The sequence below is a fragment of the Nomascus leucogenys genome, chromosome 12 (assembly GCF_006542625.1).
Source record: "Nomascus leucogenys isolate Asia chromosome 12, Asia_NLE_v1, whole genome shotgun sequence".
Classification (NCBI taxonomy): Eukaryota; Metazoa; Chordata; class Mammalia; order Primates; family Hylobatidae; genus Nomascus; species Nomascus leucogenys.
This window is the reverse complement of record NC_044392.1, coordinates 42,678,183-42,693,402: the sequence shown is the minus strand read 5'-3', so window position 1 is coordinate 42,693,402 and position 15,220 is coordinate 42,678,183. Positions and strand designations below refer to the sequence as shown.

At 37.7% G+C, this 15,220-nt stretch overlaps 1 protein-coding gene across 1 annotated transcript in view; it reads right to left on the bottom strand.

Moving 5' to 3' along the window:
* Window positions 1–15,220, bottom strand: part of SPTA1 (spectrin alpha, erythrocytic 1) — a 75,894-nt gene that overhangs the window by 48,712 nt on the left and 11,962 nt on the right. The window contains exons 9-18 of the mRNA XM_003258671.4: window positions 14,763–14,898; window positions 14,543–14,644; window positions 12,269–12,406; window positions 11,553–11,663; window positions 9,926–10,003; window positions 9,628–9,780; window positions 8,089–8,293; window positions 6,247–6,428; window positions 2,661–2,904; window positions 1,249–1,371 (exon numbers count right to left, since the gene is read on the bottom strand). Coding sequence (XP_003258719.2) covers window positions 1,249–1,371; window positions 2,661–2,904; window positions 6,247–6,428; window positions 8,089–8,293; window positions 9,628–9,780; window positions 9,926–10,003; window positions 11,553–11,663; window positions 12,269–12,406; window positions 14,543–14,644; window positions 14,763–14,898 — 1,472 coding nt within the window. The remainder of the gene's footprint in view (window positions 1–1,248; window positions 1,372–2,660; window positions 2,905–6,246; window positions 6,429–8,088; window positions 8,294–9,627; window positions 9,781–9,925; window positions 10,004–11,552; window positions 11,664–12,268; window positions 12,407–14,542; window positions 14,645–14,762; window positions 14,899–15,220) is intronic.

Here is a 15,220-nt window from a genome sequence, read left to right as displayed (position 1 = left end):
AACACAAAACAGCAATTGTAGCTAACAGGCCAATTTGAATATAAGATGGAATCACAATAAATACAAAATTGATCTAAAGGAGATAAAGTGATAGATAAAAAGAAAAAATATAGCAACTTGCCAGATTTAAAATAAACCATATTGATCATTGCACTAAGTGTAAATTGTCTAAATATCACAATTAAAAAATAAAAATTACCAGATTGAATAGAATAAAACCAAGGCCTGATTATATGCTATTTATAAGAATCCCACTTTAAATATAAGAAACAAAGTACAAGCAAAAAGATGGAGAAATATGCACGATGCAAAAACTAATCAAAAGATAGCTCATGTGGCTTTTATTAAAGTTTACTAAAGGCTTCAGAACAAAGAATTTCACCAGGGATAAAGATTGATATTTCATAATGTGAAGATTTACTTCATCAAAAAGATGTAACAATACTAAATGTATATGCATGTAATAACAGAGCTTCAAAATATATGAAACAAAAACTGATAGAACTGCAAAGAGAAGAAGATAAAATCCACAAGTATAGTTGAAGATTTAAAAAACAGGCGAATTTCTACAGTTGTTGGTTTGAATTACTCAGTTGGGATCTGAAGTTTTGCTCAGCAAACTGAATTTTAACCTATGCTTTTGAAAACTAGATATTGGTTGGCATCAACTGATTCTTCAATCAACAGAGGGAAAATCCCAGTGTAATCTGCACTGCTTATACCATACCTGGCTTATGGTGTTCAGAACTGAACATCATACTTAAGCATCAGGAATTTCTGAATTGGATGAAAAGAATGAACAGAGGTATTGAAACTGTATGAAGTGGGAAGCTAAAGAAATGGAACAGTTTACTATAAAAATAGTTCAACACTGCATAACTAAGATCTGCCTTCACAGATCTGGAAGCTCCCATATGGAAAAGAGACCTGATTTAATTCATAGGGCTTTGTAAATTAGATTCTGAATTCTGGAACTTCTACAGAGAAGCATATTAATGATTAGGATAAAGATATTTTACTTTAATAATTTTTGTTTTACAAATAGTGGTTCACAGGATTGGAATATTCCTGTTATTGAAATATACAAACAAAACCATATGCCCATTTGTCAGAAATGACAAAAGAGAATTAAGTGGGAAAATGAGTCAGATATTTTTAAATTCCCTTGAAACCCTAGGGTAGTACAAACTTCTTCCTAGAAGTCTACCCTGGTGATGTTTTGGCCAACTGAATCTCAATCATACATACCTTCCTCTATCATTTTGTTTCCCCTTTCTGTTATCTCTTGAATGCGTGGTTCATGGCTGGCAATGTTCTCCAGGATGACTCTGTGCCTGTTCAGAAGCTTTTTGGAAGCAATCAGGTCCTTTCCTGCAGAGGAAAGGAATTTCAAAGTTTCGGATTATCCTGGTGTATGGAAGTAGCATACCTCACTTTTTTAGAACTCTTGGACCCACAGGTTCTTCCCTTTGAAGTTCTAACCATTGAGTAAGATTCTTTAAATTTATATCATCTGTCTGAATTCACTCTACTTATCTTTGTTCTTCCCTTGGCCTCTTTTTATTAATAAATTTCAATTCACTGTTATACAACAGATAATGAAAACATCATTATTTTTGTTGAAAGATAGGTACGAAGGCAAGTAACTTCTAAGTTCAAATGTCCAATATTATGCACACAATTGTCTTTCAGCATATTGTAATGTACAAGGAAGGAACTTCTACTTGCTAATTTCTGTGGACTTCAGAAAGTTTTTAAATCTTCTATGCGCAAGTTTTCTCATCATGAAAAAGGCAGAGTGTAACTGGTTTCAAGATCTATTTGTAATCATTAGAAATAACTTACAAAAAGTGCCTCATTGATTGCATAGGATTAACAAGCAAACTATAAATACTACTTACTGTGAATTTCCTTCATCTTCTAAGATCCCGAAATCCTGCTGTCTGCTTTATGTTCCCTGTATCCTAACCGTGCTTTATCTCTTTTCCCTCTAAACTTTCTTTCTTACTACTTTCCATTCAAAATATACTCTCTAGAAACTTTCTATGCCTTTCCAATAAGCCTCAGGCTTTTATCTTCCAGGAAGTTTTCCAGACTAACCCTTTCATTGTCCTCATTGTCCAGCCTTTCATAGATGTTTCCAAAACATGCATACTAAGTTGCACTGTATTTGTGTACACCTTTTTCTCTGCCTCAGTAGAAGTGTACTGGCTTTGACATTGGTGAACTAGCAGCTTCTGAAGGAAAGGACATGTGCTTTATCTGCTACTTCACCCCTGCTATTGTCAGAAGAAAAAGCTCATACAATTTATAAGAAGGGGCTAGCTACAACCTAAACACAAACACTTAGTATATCAGACATTAACCACGACTATTCAAAGACCCTCACAGTTTTAGAGCAAGCAACAAAATGCTGAGCACTCTAGCTCTTCCCGGGGGCCCTAAATTCATGGCATTGCTCATGTCTAGTTTTAGGAGGTGTAATTTTTTAGTATAATTTTTAAAAATCTTTTTATGAAGGACTGGACACATTTTCATGAGTGTGAGAAGAAACAGCTAAGAGCAAGCTTTCTAGACTCCAACTACTGTACCCCAGACCTCTCTCAATCTATAGACCTTGGTCCTTTCCTAATGGCTCAGCCTGCTCAGGCTGTACTAACCAAGGTAGGTGGAAGTAGCTGAGGGTTCAGTCTCTTCGATCCAGGCCTCCTCATCCTCTGTGTCTCTACAAATCCGCTGCAGACGGAGAAGGTCTAAGAGCTTCTTCTTTCGGGTGGCCAGTGGCTCTTTCAGAGCTTCAAATCGGCATACCAAGGACTCCTGCCTTGCCCTTATGTCCTTAGAATCAGGATGGCCTATTTCTTCAAAATATGCAGCCAGGTCTGTAAGGGTATCCACCTGATCCTAAGGGAGAAATAGAATGAATGCCAAGAAATCCCATCATTTAGTAGGAAGCAATAGGAGTTTGTCATGGTGGAAATGGGGTCATGGGAAAATCAGTTTCCTTATGCACTGTGTTCTGATCTCTAATTAAATCAGTGAAATGGAGTTGGAGGGGTTGCTACATTGGGGACCACCACATCAGGTGAGGGCTATTCATATGAAAGTAGCTCTCAAAACATACTTTAGAAACATCAAAATATTTATAGAATGCTTCAAGGAAATCAGAAAAATTAGAACTGCAGAGTTTGATTGTTTAAGAGTATTGATAAACTGGGCCCCAAGGAAAAAACTGGAAGTGTTTTTCTATCTCAGTTCACCTTCTGTATTCTTTCTCTCTCTTTAAAATGAGCTATAACTGCAAATAAATGGAAACTCCTCAGGCTTAAGTTTGTTGCATAGCAGAAACAATACCTATGAGATGAAATGTGATGTTATAAAAAATTGTCAGAAGCTCAGAAAGATAAATTTAACGGAATGCCTTGCCACCAGCTAGCTGTCCTCCTTTGAGCCATATCTGAGAAAGGAGGGATACAGAAACAGGATTTTGAAGGCTCTTCCTAGAAATCAAATTTTAGTTGTATACCTATATGGTGAAATAGATACAATAGGTACACTACATTTTTATTAGTGAGGTAAACTATACCTGGCCTGGCAGACACAGTACCCAGGATTTTTTTTGCTTGTTTTTCTCGTTTGTTCATTGGGTATAAGAATGGCACATAAACAAGTAAGAGGTAGCATTAGGACAAACACCTAATGCATGCAGGGCTTAAAACCTAGATGACAGGTTGATGGGTGCAGCAAACTTGCCTCTGTAACAAACCTGCGCATTCTGCACATGTATCCCAGAACTTAAAGTATAATAATAAAAAAAGAAGTTCTTCAAGATACAGAGAAACATCTGGCATTTTGTTTTATTTTAGCTATTTTGCCATTCAGTGCTCAATCTATAAAGGGTTTTATCTATGGCTCCTCAATTTGGAAAAAAGTTTAAAAATACGGACTATCAGTAACTTCTTAAAGCACATACTCACTTCTCCATAAAAAATTAGAGGCCTTACATTTTTACACTGTGGGTAGGAGTGTAAATTAGTTCAACCATTGTGGAAGACAGTTTGGTGATTCCTCAAGGATCTAGAACCAGAAATATCATTTGACCCAGCAATCCCATTACTGGGTATACACCCAAAGGATTATAAATCATTCTACTATAAAGACACATGCACATGTATGTTTACTGTAACACTACTTACAATAGCAAAGACTTAAAAGCAGCTCAGATGCCCATCTATGATAGACTGGATAAAGAAAATGTGGCACATATACAACATAGAATACTATGCAGCCATAAAAAAGAACGTGTTCATGTCCTTTGCAGGGACATGGATGAAGCTGGAAGCCATCATTCTCAGCAGACTAACACAGGACTGGAAAACCAAACACCGCATGTTCTCACTCATAAGTAGGAGTTGAACAATGAGAACACATGGACACAGGGAGGGGAACATCACACACCGGGGCCTGTCGAGGGCTTAAATACCTAATGCATGCAGGGCTTAAAATCTAGATGACGGGTTGATAGGTGCAGCAAACCACCATGGTACATGTATACCTATGTAACAAACCTGCACTTTCTGCCCATGTATCCCAGAACTTAAAGTAAAATAAGTTAAAACCAAAAATCAGATAACTTATAAGGAAATAAAATTAAAATCCCCCAGTAGCCAACTGTTCTCATTTCTTAGGACATTTTTGCAAATCAGAACATAATGGAAGGATTTTCAAACATAATCATTATCATCATCACTATAGATCCACGGTACTCTTTGAAAACCTCTAATGTAGTGCAAGATGCACCAGGCGAGGGAGAGAGGATATCTGGCTCATATACTTGGCTGCCAGTCCATTGCCATTTGATCTTGGGGAAAGTTCTTTCACCTGTTTTGATCTTAGTTTCTTAAACTATATAATGAAAACTTTGGGCTAGAAGATATTGAAGATCTTTTTCAACTTTAACATTCTATATCTAAAATTTCCCTTGCAAGTATCATTTCTTTGTCTCTACCCACATTAGGAGTTCCAATTCCTGGTGACCAGCCACCCTAACTTTCCCAAATGGTGTCACACACTCCTATTTCTTAAGCTCTTACACATACAGTTTATCTTCTTCAAGATGTCCTTTTTTGTTTGCTTTTAAACAAAAAAACAAATTAAACAAATTATACCCTTCCATCCTTTGAAACTCTGTTCTCGGGGTAGATTTCAAAGCTATATTTGTATGATTTTTCCTACTCCAATCTTTTACTTTATTTAAAGCCCCAGAGAGCCATCTCTAAAGGTATACGAATGACTTTTTTCCTGTTTTCTGTAGATTCTTCTGTTTTTTTCCATTTAACTCAGTGTGACCATAGAGTAGGCATCATGAAAGTGTATTTTTAAAAGGCAGATTAGTGGGATCTTCTAGGGAATGGCGGAATCATTTTTAAATACAAACTAGGATTCCTGGGATGAGAAATTGAGTTAGCTGGAAGTGGATTTCCACTGAAATCTCCCAAACCTCACATAGAATGTCCACAACCTAGGAACTTTTGGAATAAATTCATTTTAAATAAGAGTCTGGTATGATGTTGGAGAAAATATCTCTGAAACTAGCAACCTCGACATCAGTTCCTAGTTCTGGCTTTGTTGTTAATTTTCGCTGTGACATTGGGAAAGTCACTTTACTTCTATTGGTTTCAATTTTCCTTATTAAAAAAAAAAAGGTAGGATTTAAAATATTTTTAAGCTTTGAATCACAGAATACCTGAACAGGAAAAGACAACTTTATCCCAACCCCTTATTTTATAGGTGAGGACAGTGAGGATACTGAGATGCAAAAAGTGAAATGACCTATCAAAGATCACGTAACTAGTAAGCCACAAGGATGTATATACAACCCAGATTTCTAGATTGAGAGAAGAGTTTATGTTTAGAAAAGTCAATAAAGCCTTACACCAACCATGAGGTTCTGACCAAAGGCACTGAGCACCCAGCACACCTGGCTAGATTGGAGGAGATTTTGGGAAAAGGCAATTAGTTTACTAAAAATTTTGAATTTTTACCTTTGGTTCTTTGCTCTTTTGCTCTCTGAATAATAATAATTACTTATTACTTAATAATGAGTGTGCTCAGAGCATATACACCCATTGCTTATTATTACTTTTTAAGCAATTAATAAGTAATAATTACTTATTACTTAATAATGAGTGTGCTCAGAGCATATACACCCATTGCTTATGGCTGGCCAAAGAGCTAACAACAAACCTGACGAGCAGCCACAGCCGACTCCAGGAGGCTGTGTTTCCTGAGTCGATTCTGCACATCGGCCAGGCCTTTCCCATAATCCTCAGAGGTGACTTGCCACTCCACCTCCTCCAGCCAGCGCTGCAAATCTTCTGCATTATTTTCAAATTGCAGCTGCTGGTTGGCCTCATACAACTGGGTCCCTGGGAGAAGACATCGGGTAGAAGACATTAGGTACCATAACTATTCCTCTTTACACTACAATATACCTTCCTCCAGTTGAAGGATCAATATAATATTTTAATATTGCAAAGAGGGAAATATAACTGTCTCACATGTCTCACAAAAAGTCATCTTAAATTTGTAGAATTCTGATAATATTTGTTTCTGAATATAGTAATGTTCTCAAAGCAAAAACAAGTAAGAAGTTATATCGCCTGATAAGATATAGTTCTGCTGTGTCAGATTTTAACCATCTTGGGTGTTTCCTTATGTGATTTTTACTCTCTATCCAGACCTCTTTTTCAAAGAAATTCAAATCCAAACACTATATTTTCTAGGAGAAGCATAATGAGGTTGGTTCAGTTTGAAATTTGTAAGTTTCTTTTTATAAAATTATTTCACTGAACTTTGCTTCCCCCCCTTAGTGCCTGTCTTTCATCACCAACTGTTCCCCACAATTTTATCTTCCAGAAAATGTCTTCATTCACACTCTGCTCAGATCGATTCTGTACTATGATCTTATTGCAATTATTTGCATTATTTCTGCAAAGGAATTGCTTTGTCTCCTGATGGTGAAGAGTAGCAGTGATATATTGTCATACCAAGTTTGATTTTGTTTTTCTAAACGAAAAATAAGGATGGTATCCAAAAAAAATCTGTATGACATATTTATTCTGTAATCAAGGAAAAGTTATGTTTATACATGATGTTTATAACAAGGGGCACACGAATAGAAAACTCATTATTTGTGTTAATTACTAAAAATTGATTAATTTTCCAAAGTAAGGGGTAAAATATAAGTGAAGACTCTCCAAGAAGACATGTGGGATTGTTTTAAGAGCTTATAGCAGAGCCTAAACACTTTCAAATAGGTTTAAAAAGATCAACAATGGCCGGGCGCGGTGGCTCACGCTTGTAATCCCAGCACTTTGGAAGGCCGAGGCGGGCGGATCACGAGGTCAGGAGATCGAGACCATGGTGAAACCCCGTCTCTACTAAAAATACAAAAAATTAGCCGGGCGTGGTGGCGGGCGCCTGTAGTCCCAGCTACTCGGAGAGGCTGAGGCAGGAGAATGGCGTGAACCTGGGAGGCGGAGCTTGCAGTGAGCGGAGATTGCGCCACTGCACTCCAGCCTGGGCGACAGCGTGAGACTCCGTCTCAAAAAAAAAAAAAAGATCAACAAGTCATCAGGCTCTATAAGAATAAAATGTAGGAAAATCACGTGTGACATCAACAATTTTTTAATGTCTAATGTAATAACCTGAGTCATAATATCTTGTCCAGCTTATAGAACCAAAATATGTAAAACTCATGGTTCAAAAATACTTGTTCAAGGGAAAGAAAAACAACAAAGTAGGAAAAAAGTGTGGAAAACAAAAGCAATTTCAGCTCACCTGCCACTGCCAAAAAAATTTTTTTTAAAAACCCTACACACTTGAAGGAAACATAAAATTGTGTTAATATATACTGTTATAAATTCAGGTTGGATTTTTAAAATTTTACCAATAAAAGAAAGACACATGGAAGCAAATGAGTAGTATACCTTCTCACAGAGGCCACCAGATAAATGTACAGTGGTAAAGATGTAGTAGATTTCAGAATTTAGAAGATGACCTTTCACCAAAACCTCTGCTTTTTACCTTTCTGTTTTGTAGCCTCCAGCAACTCCTCCCAGAGGCTGGTAACTTCACTCAGACGAGTGGTCACATTGTCAGAGGCATAGTGACCACCCTCAATCATCTCTTGGCCAGTTTTCTGTATGTTTTTCAGCAGGGTCTCATTAACTGCCAATTCATTTTCAAAGACTTGCTGCTTTTGAACCCTGCTCTTCAAGTTCTGCGTGTCCTGAGATAAGATGAAAAAAAAAAAAAAAAAAACATTACTTGAAGAATGAGGGACAGAAATTTTGAGAATAAGAGGTTATTTCTCACTATAAATCTAATGATGCTAACAAGAAGATAAAAGGAGAAACTTTCCTAGTCCAACGTTTGAGAAATTCATGCAACGAATCCCTCTTTCTACATGTGGCAGACATGGCAAACTGATCTGGCAATTTTTTTTGCTGGACTTAGATATGCTTTGAAGATCATTTTGAATATGACACCCCATTCAAGCACTAACAATCAGAGCTGTCATGAAAGGTGAAAATTATCTTCCATTCCTCACCGCATACATGAACCTTCCATCCATTTGACCCATATAGAGATCTGTTTATAAAACATATACTGGATCCATAACTCATCTAGTGAATGCAAACACATACAAACAAGCTTCACAAAATGAAATGCAAGGATAAGATGTTCATAGCTCTATCAAGATATAAGAACAAAAGGATCAGAAGTATACATTTAAGACTAAATAATATCAGGAAAATAAATACTTTCAGTAGATACTGGCCTAGAAATCAAAAGCCTAATTCTCGTCCTGATGGTAAATGTGAAGGTTTGTAAACATACAAGTGTGTACATAATAGTTTATATTATATAACATTTTTGAGTGCAATATATGTGTTAGTACAACCCTAAGGAAGAGGAATCTATGGCACAGAGATAATTCAGGAATTTCCATAAACAAACTAAAGCAAAAATCCAAGCCCAAGTTTACCTGCTCCAGAGTTCATGCTTCTAACTTTTTGTTAAACCACCTTCTAAATAACTGGGCAACTCACTTCCCAACTTAGCTCCTAGTTTCTTTAACTATAAAATAAGGGGCTGTTCTCTTCCAGCTACAACATTTTATAAGTTTATATTATACCAAATAGTTAGGTTACTTTTGAGTTCCTAGTAGTTTTCACAAACTTTAAATGTATTGGTGGGATTAGACACAACATTTACCTACTATAGGGATGCAGAGGGGAGCAGAAAAGCTGAGAAAAGGGCAACAAGCAGCTCAGTAAGGAACATTCCCTACCTTTCCCCATTTGGCTAAGAATCACCAGAAATTGTGCCAGAGGAAAGAGGTGAAGAACATCAGAGTACAGGAAAACCAAAATCTAGATCCTTGATATTTAACTGTATGAATAGCCTTCAGGGAGTCATTGCCCTTTTCTGAGCCTCTGTTTTGTCATCTGTAAAATGAGGATCACCAGCTGAACGCTAAAGTTCATTTTACTCCAAGACTGTACTTCCAATGAAAGGAACTCCTGATAACTACATCCAGCTCCTGAAAACTCTGCCTACCTTGTAATCATCATCTGCCAACTTTTTCTTCTTGTTGATCCAGTTCTTTAGGTCATCTGAGTCCTGATACAGTTTTTGCAGAAGCAATGAATCCATCAGCAATTTACGTCTAGTGCCAGCCTTTTCACGTAGGGCATCCCGCCGGGCTAACAGCTGCAAAAACCACGAGTAAACTTACTGTCAGCAAAACCAAATATGGACACGTGAGATTCGCTGACCACCCTGGTCACCATGCCCACAAAAACTCTTCTTGATTCTGGTGCATAGGCACACAGAAGCTCTAGGCCCTTGGACATACCCCATCACGGATAGCAGCGATGTTCTTTGAATCATAATGGTCATCATCAATCAATTTGGTTGCAGTCTTGTCTACAGTCTGAAAAAATAAAAATAAAAATGAATGCTATTCCGTCAGTGACCACTGAGTAAGTGGCCACAGTTTGGGTAGCTGTTTAAAGATGAAGCATAGCAATGTGGGAGGAGAAGTTTGAAGGCCAGCAGATGTAAGTCCTTATTCAGGTTTCTGTTATAAATTGTATTTCAAAATATATACCTCAGGGCATGTCAATTACATTTTCTGTACCACAATGTTTTTTAAATACAGGTTACAGTAAATGAATGCAGATGTCGCTATGAGATGACTGATTTATTCTTGTCTTCAAGAGGAAGCACTACCAATGATATAGCCACGTCTATGGCCAGTCTGTCCATCCATCTATCTATCCATGTATTCATCTCTCAAATATATCTCTATCTCTATCTCATCTCCACCTCTATCTCTATCTCCTTCTATCTCCAGCTCTAGCTATATCTCTATCTCTATCTTCAGTTACATAGGAGAAGAGTCAGAAATTGTAGAGGTAAGTTTTCACCCTTGTTTAACCAGAAATCCCCCAAATTACTAGAGCTCAGAATTAATTGATTGGAATAAGAAAATGATCTAAAATAAATGATAACACTTTATAAACAATAAATTATTTTACACTGTTAGCTTTGACCAATGAGAATCAACAAAAAGGACATACATATCAATTAATGAGGGACTTGATATTAATTGGACTTCCACCTCTTCACCATATTGATTTAAGATTAACAGAGAAGACTAGGAATTTGCCTGTTATTTTTGTTGTTGCTGCTGCTGGTGGTGGAGGTAGTGGTATGTATGTGTATGTGGCAAGGGTGGTGTTAAAGTCAGCATCATCCTAGGAACAGCCAGAGACATACAATGTATTGGACCCATGAAGCCTTCCTTTCACTTCTCTGAGTCCTGCCATTCACCAGCTTTCTGGGACATTGTAACTTAAGGCTCACAGGAAAACTCTGTAGTCATATTTGATGAAAAACATAGATAAAGATATACTATAAAGGAAAAATATGCTGTAAAGGAAAAGCGTAGACAGTACTTAGATATCTAGATGTTACCAAGGAAGAGAAAATTATATTAAGATATTGCTAGAGAGGAAGAAATGAAAAAAAATAAAATTTATAAGTAATGATTCTATACTGAATAAGAATTCCATAATTTCTATTTACACTGCAGAAAATATAAAACAAAATCATACACTTCATCAGAAAAAAAAAACATGGCCTACCATCTAGAAAAACTTTCCAAATATGCTTTGCAGAACAAGAATTGTGTGATAAAAATTGGTATGAGTATTTTTTGGCTATTGTCACTTTTTTTCTAAAGATTAGTATTAAGTTTTGGCTTTCTCACTATATAAACATTTTATGTTTATAAAATTAAAGAGTTTGAAAAACACACAAATAAACACACCAACAACGAAAGAAGAGATGCAACTTGATTATGGATAATCCTCGCTATGTCTGGTAGTTACAGGAGCAATGTTGTCTAGGGACAGGTATTGTGTAAAATTATGTATACAGAGAGGGAGCCAATGCCCAAACTAGGGCCCATTTCTTACTGTGATCTTCTCTTCCTGGGCAGTAAAGGCTTCCTCAAAGTCATCATGCTTCTGAAGAAGGGCTTCTGCACTGCCCAGTGAGTTTCCCAGATCCTCGTTTTCCAGGAAGGCCTGTAGAAGACAGAAAGACACGCCTAAGCTGTGTCTGACCGGTAAGAAACATTCCTCTTGGCCTATCTCTGAGACAAGGACTAAGGCAGGAGAGAACAAGGTGGGAATTAGCACACATTATGATAATGGGTAAAGATTAACTTTAAACAGTGGGAGCTTCAGGCCTCCTTCCTGATACTCTCATACAATTTTCTCACCTATGTTTCTGGGTCTGTCCACATGGAATTCCTCAACCAGTCTAGACATTATTCTGAGCTCTCAAAACTGCCTCAAGTGGCCTACTCACCTCCACTCTGATGTACCCTGCCTGACTCATCAGTTTTCTCTTCCTGACCCTTTACCAATTTGATATTTATTTTGCCTTATTTCAATTGTAGTTAAAGCCTCTCTGCTATGTATTTAAGTATATATGCTTTTGTTGATGAGGGAATTGTAGGAGCCTTATAGAAAGGGCCCATCTTTTCTTTTTCTTGTGGATCACCCTCTAGTTCCCAAGACAAGCTTTGACTCACAGGAGTGGTTGTGAGGGAACTCACGGTAGTCATGGTGGCAAATGAAGGGTGAGAGAAATGACTTCTAAAGATGGTATGGACCCCTCCCGTTACCTCTTGTCTACTCATCCAACTGTCCACTTGCTCACTGTCTCGGTAGAAGAGATGAAAGTCCAAGCACTGCTCATACTGATGATGACGCTTGCCCCACAGTTCTAGCAGGGCAATCCAGTTGTTGGCAAGTATTTCCATCTTTGGAAAGAAGGAGATAATGTATATGGAAGATAATTAATTTATTTTATTCTATATTTATTGAGCATATAATAAATGCAAAGCCATTTAAGGATACAAAAATAAACAGCAAATGGGCTTTTAAGATTCCAACATTTAAGCAAATGATTGTACTATAGGAAGAATGGGATAAATTCCATAAAAGAGGTAAAACACTATATGTATAAGTAAATGAAAAAGACTAATTCTAATTAAGAGAGCCAGGAAGTAGAAGTATGGGAAAGCATGGAAAATCTCATACCAAACAGAGATTTAAAAGGTAGGGAATGGGTATCAGGACTTAATGCCATAAGCAAATGAACTGCAAGTAATTGTTAGGTAATGTAATGTGAGCTAGAGAAAAGTGCAGTGTCTAAAAAAGTGTAGACAGTCGATGAAATCCAAGTTCATAGAGCACATAAAACATCACACTGAGAAGTTTGCATTTTATTCCCAAAACAAATCAAAACCATCAGGGAAAGAGAGAAGAGACATTCTCAAACACATGAAAAAGCCTTTGTTTCTGGTCAAGCATATGCCCAAGAATTTCCAACTTGTTACACCTGCAGCTGTATTATCTCCACCAAAAAAGCAGAATAGGGCCAGCTGTGGTGATTCACGCCTGTAATCTCAGCACTTTGGGAGGCCAAGGTGGCTGGATCACTTGAGGTCAGGAGTTCAAAATCAGCCTGGCCAACACTGTGAAAGCCGGTTTCTACAAAAAAAAAAAAAAAAAGTAAAATAAAATAAAAATACAAAAATTGGCTGCATGTGGTGGTGCACACCTCTAGTCCCAGCTATTCAGGAGGCTGAGGCAGGAGAATCACTGGAACTCGGGAGGCAGAGGCTGCAGTGAACTGAGATTGGCCACTGCACTCCAGCCTGGGCAACAGAGTGATACTCTGTCAACAACAACAAAAAAGCAGAATAAACTATCAGAATCCCAGGATAACTGTTACGTTTTTAAGGACTTTGAGTTCTGCTTTTTCTTTGACAGAGCCTTGTTAAAAAAAAAAAAAAAACTATATTATAATGTCCCCACAGAGTTCTGCGAGAATTCAAAACTTGGTTGTCTCAACCTCATCCACTGCACAGTGCTAGAGGTTGTGCTTGGAATCTAGTGAGATGCAAAGAGGCATGCGGATCTTACTGTAACTATCATTCCAAGGTGTGCCTAGACTCTGCCACTGGTGCAAAATGTCTCTGGGTCAAGGTGCAAAGGTGAAGCCATGTGATGTAGGCGGTTAGGATGATGGTAAAACTGATTTCTTCATTCTGTGGAATGCTGGGTGTTTAAGATTGCCCTGTTATTTAATGTAAATTTGAAAATCACAGATGCAGGAATGTCAGCTTAATTTGAGGTTGTATAGAGGAAAGAAGAACATGCACAGATGTCAGCCATGCCAGATGCTGTACTAGGCACTGTGGGGGACCCAGAGATGAATAAGGTGCAGTCCTCCTGGAGTTTACAGTCTAGAGATGAGCATGGGAAGGTCACGAAACTGGGCATATGTCAGGAGGCAAAATGGAATGGAGGTTTCAAATTAGGTAGAAGTCAGAGGGTTGATGAAATAAAGGCTCGGAGATGAGGAAGCACACATCATGTCTTGAAAATTTCAAGTGACTCAATTTAGCAAAACAGTAGAGTTAACTCCCCATATCTGTAGGTTCCACACCTGTAGATTTAACCAACCATGGGTATAAAATATTTTTTAAAAATTCCACCTGTACTGAACATGTACAGACTTTTTGCTTATTCCCTAAATAATAGAGTATAACAATTATTTACATAGCATTTACATTGTATGAAGTATTATAAGTAATCTGAAGATAATTTAAAGTGTACAGGAGAATGTACATGCATCGTACGCAAATATTATGCCGTTTCTTGAGCATCTGCAGATTTTGGCACCTAAGGGAGGTCCTGGAACCAATGCCCCATGGATAATAAGTGACAACTGTATATGAAAAGAAGCAGTGTAAAAGTTTGATTCATATTATTCACACGTTTAAATGACTTCTATCCTTTACCCATTCAGAGATTATCATATTATTGTGAGATTACGTAATGATTACATATATAATTGGAATTTGACAAACTTTATTAAACTAGATTACCTTTTCCTGAACTTCATCGGAGGCTTCATGATTGGCATCCAGAAGGTCTTTACCAGTCTCAGCAGCAGATTGAAATCGGTCTTCGTAAGAGTCAATCTCATGCTGTGGCCACAAAACAAAATGTCTCAAAATGCAGCAAGAAACCTGGCATTTCTGGCATTCCTGGCGTTCAGCCAAATAACCTGCCCCCTCCTCCTACTGGGGAGCCTTTCTTCTCTACCTTATGCTGCTGATGCCTGTCCAGCAGAACTTCTCCACCAGCCACATCTGTTGGCAGCTCATCAGCATTGATCGCAGCAGTCTTCTCCTTCATCCAGCCTGAGAGTTCATCAAAGTCAGATGAGAATCGATGATACCTGTGGGAAAAGTGAGGTAAAAGACAGGAAGGAGAAACCAGATGTGAAAGGACATTGAACAAAGATTTAGGTTTGGGGTGAGGTAAGATGTATGAGATGCTCCTAACTCTAATCCTAGGTTCCCTTTTTCCTGATTATTTCCTGTTATTTACAGTCAGAGATTAGTGGTGCAGGTTGTAAGTCCCTCACCCCAGGTATTATGTTTCTAGGGTAGGTATGTCACTGTGGGATGTGACCCATGAGCATTACACCTCCACCACCTCAAGGTCACACCTACCCTAGAGGTACTTAAAATGGAGTAAGGTGCTCACAATGCAACCAA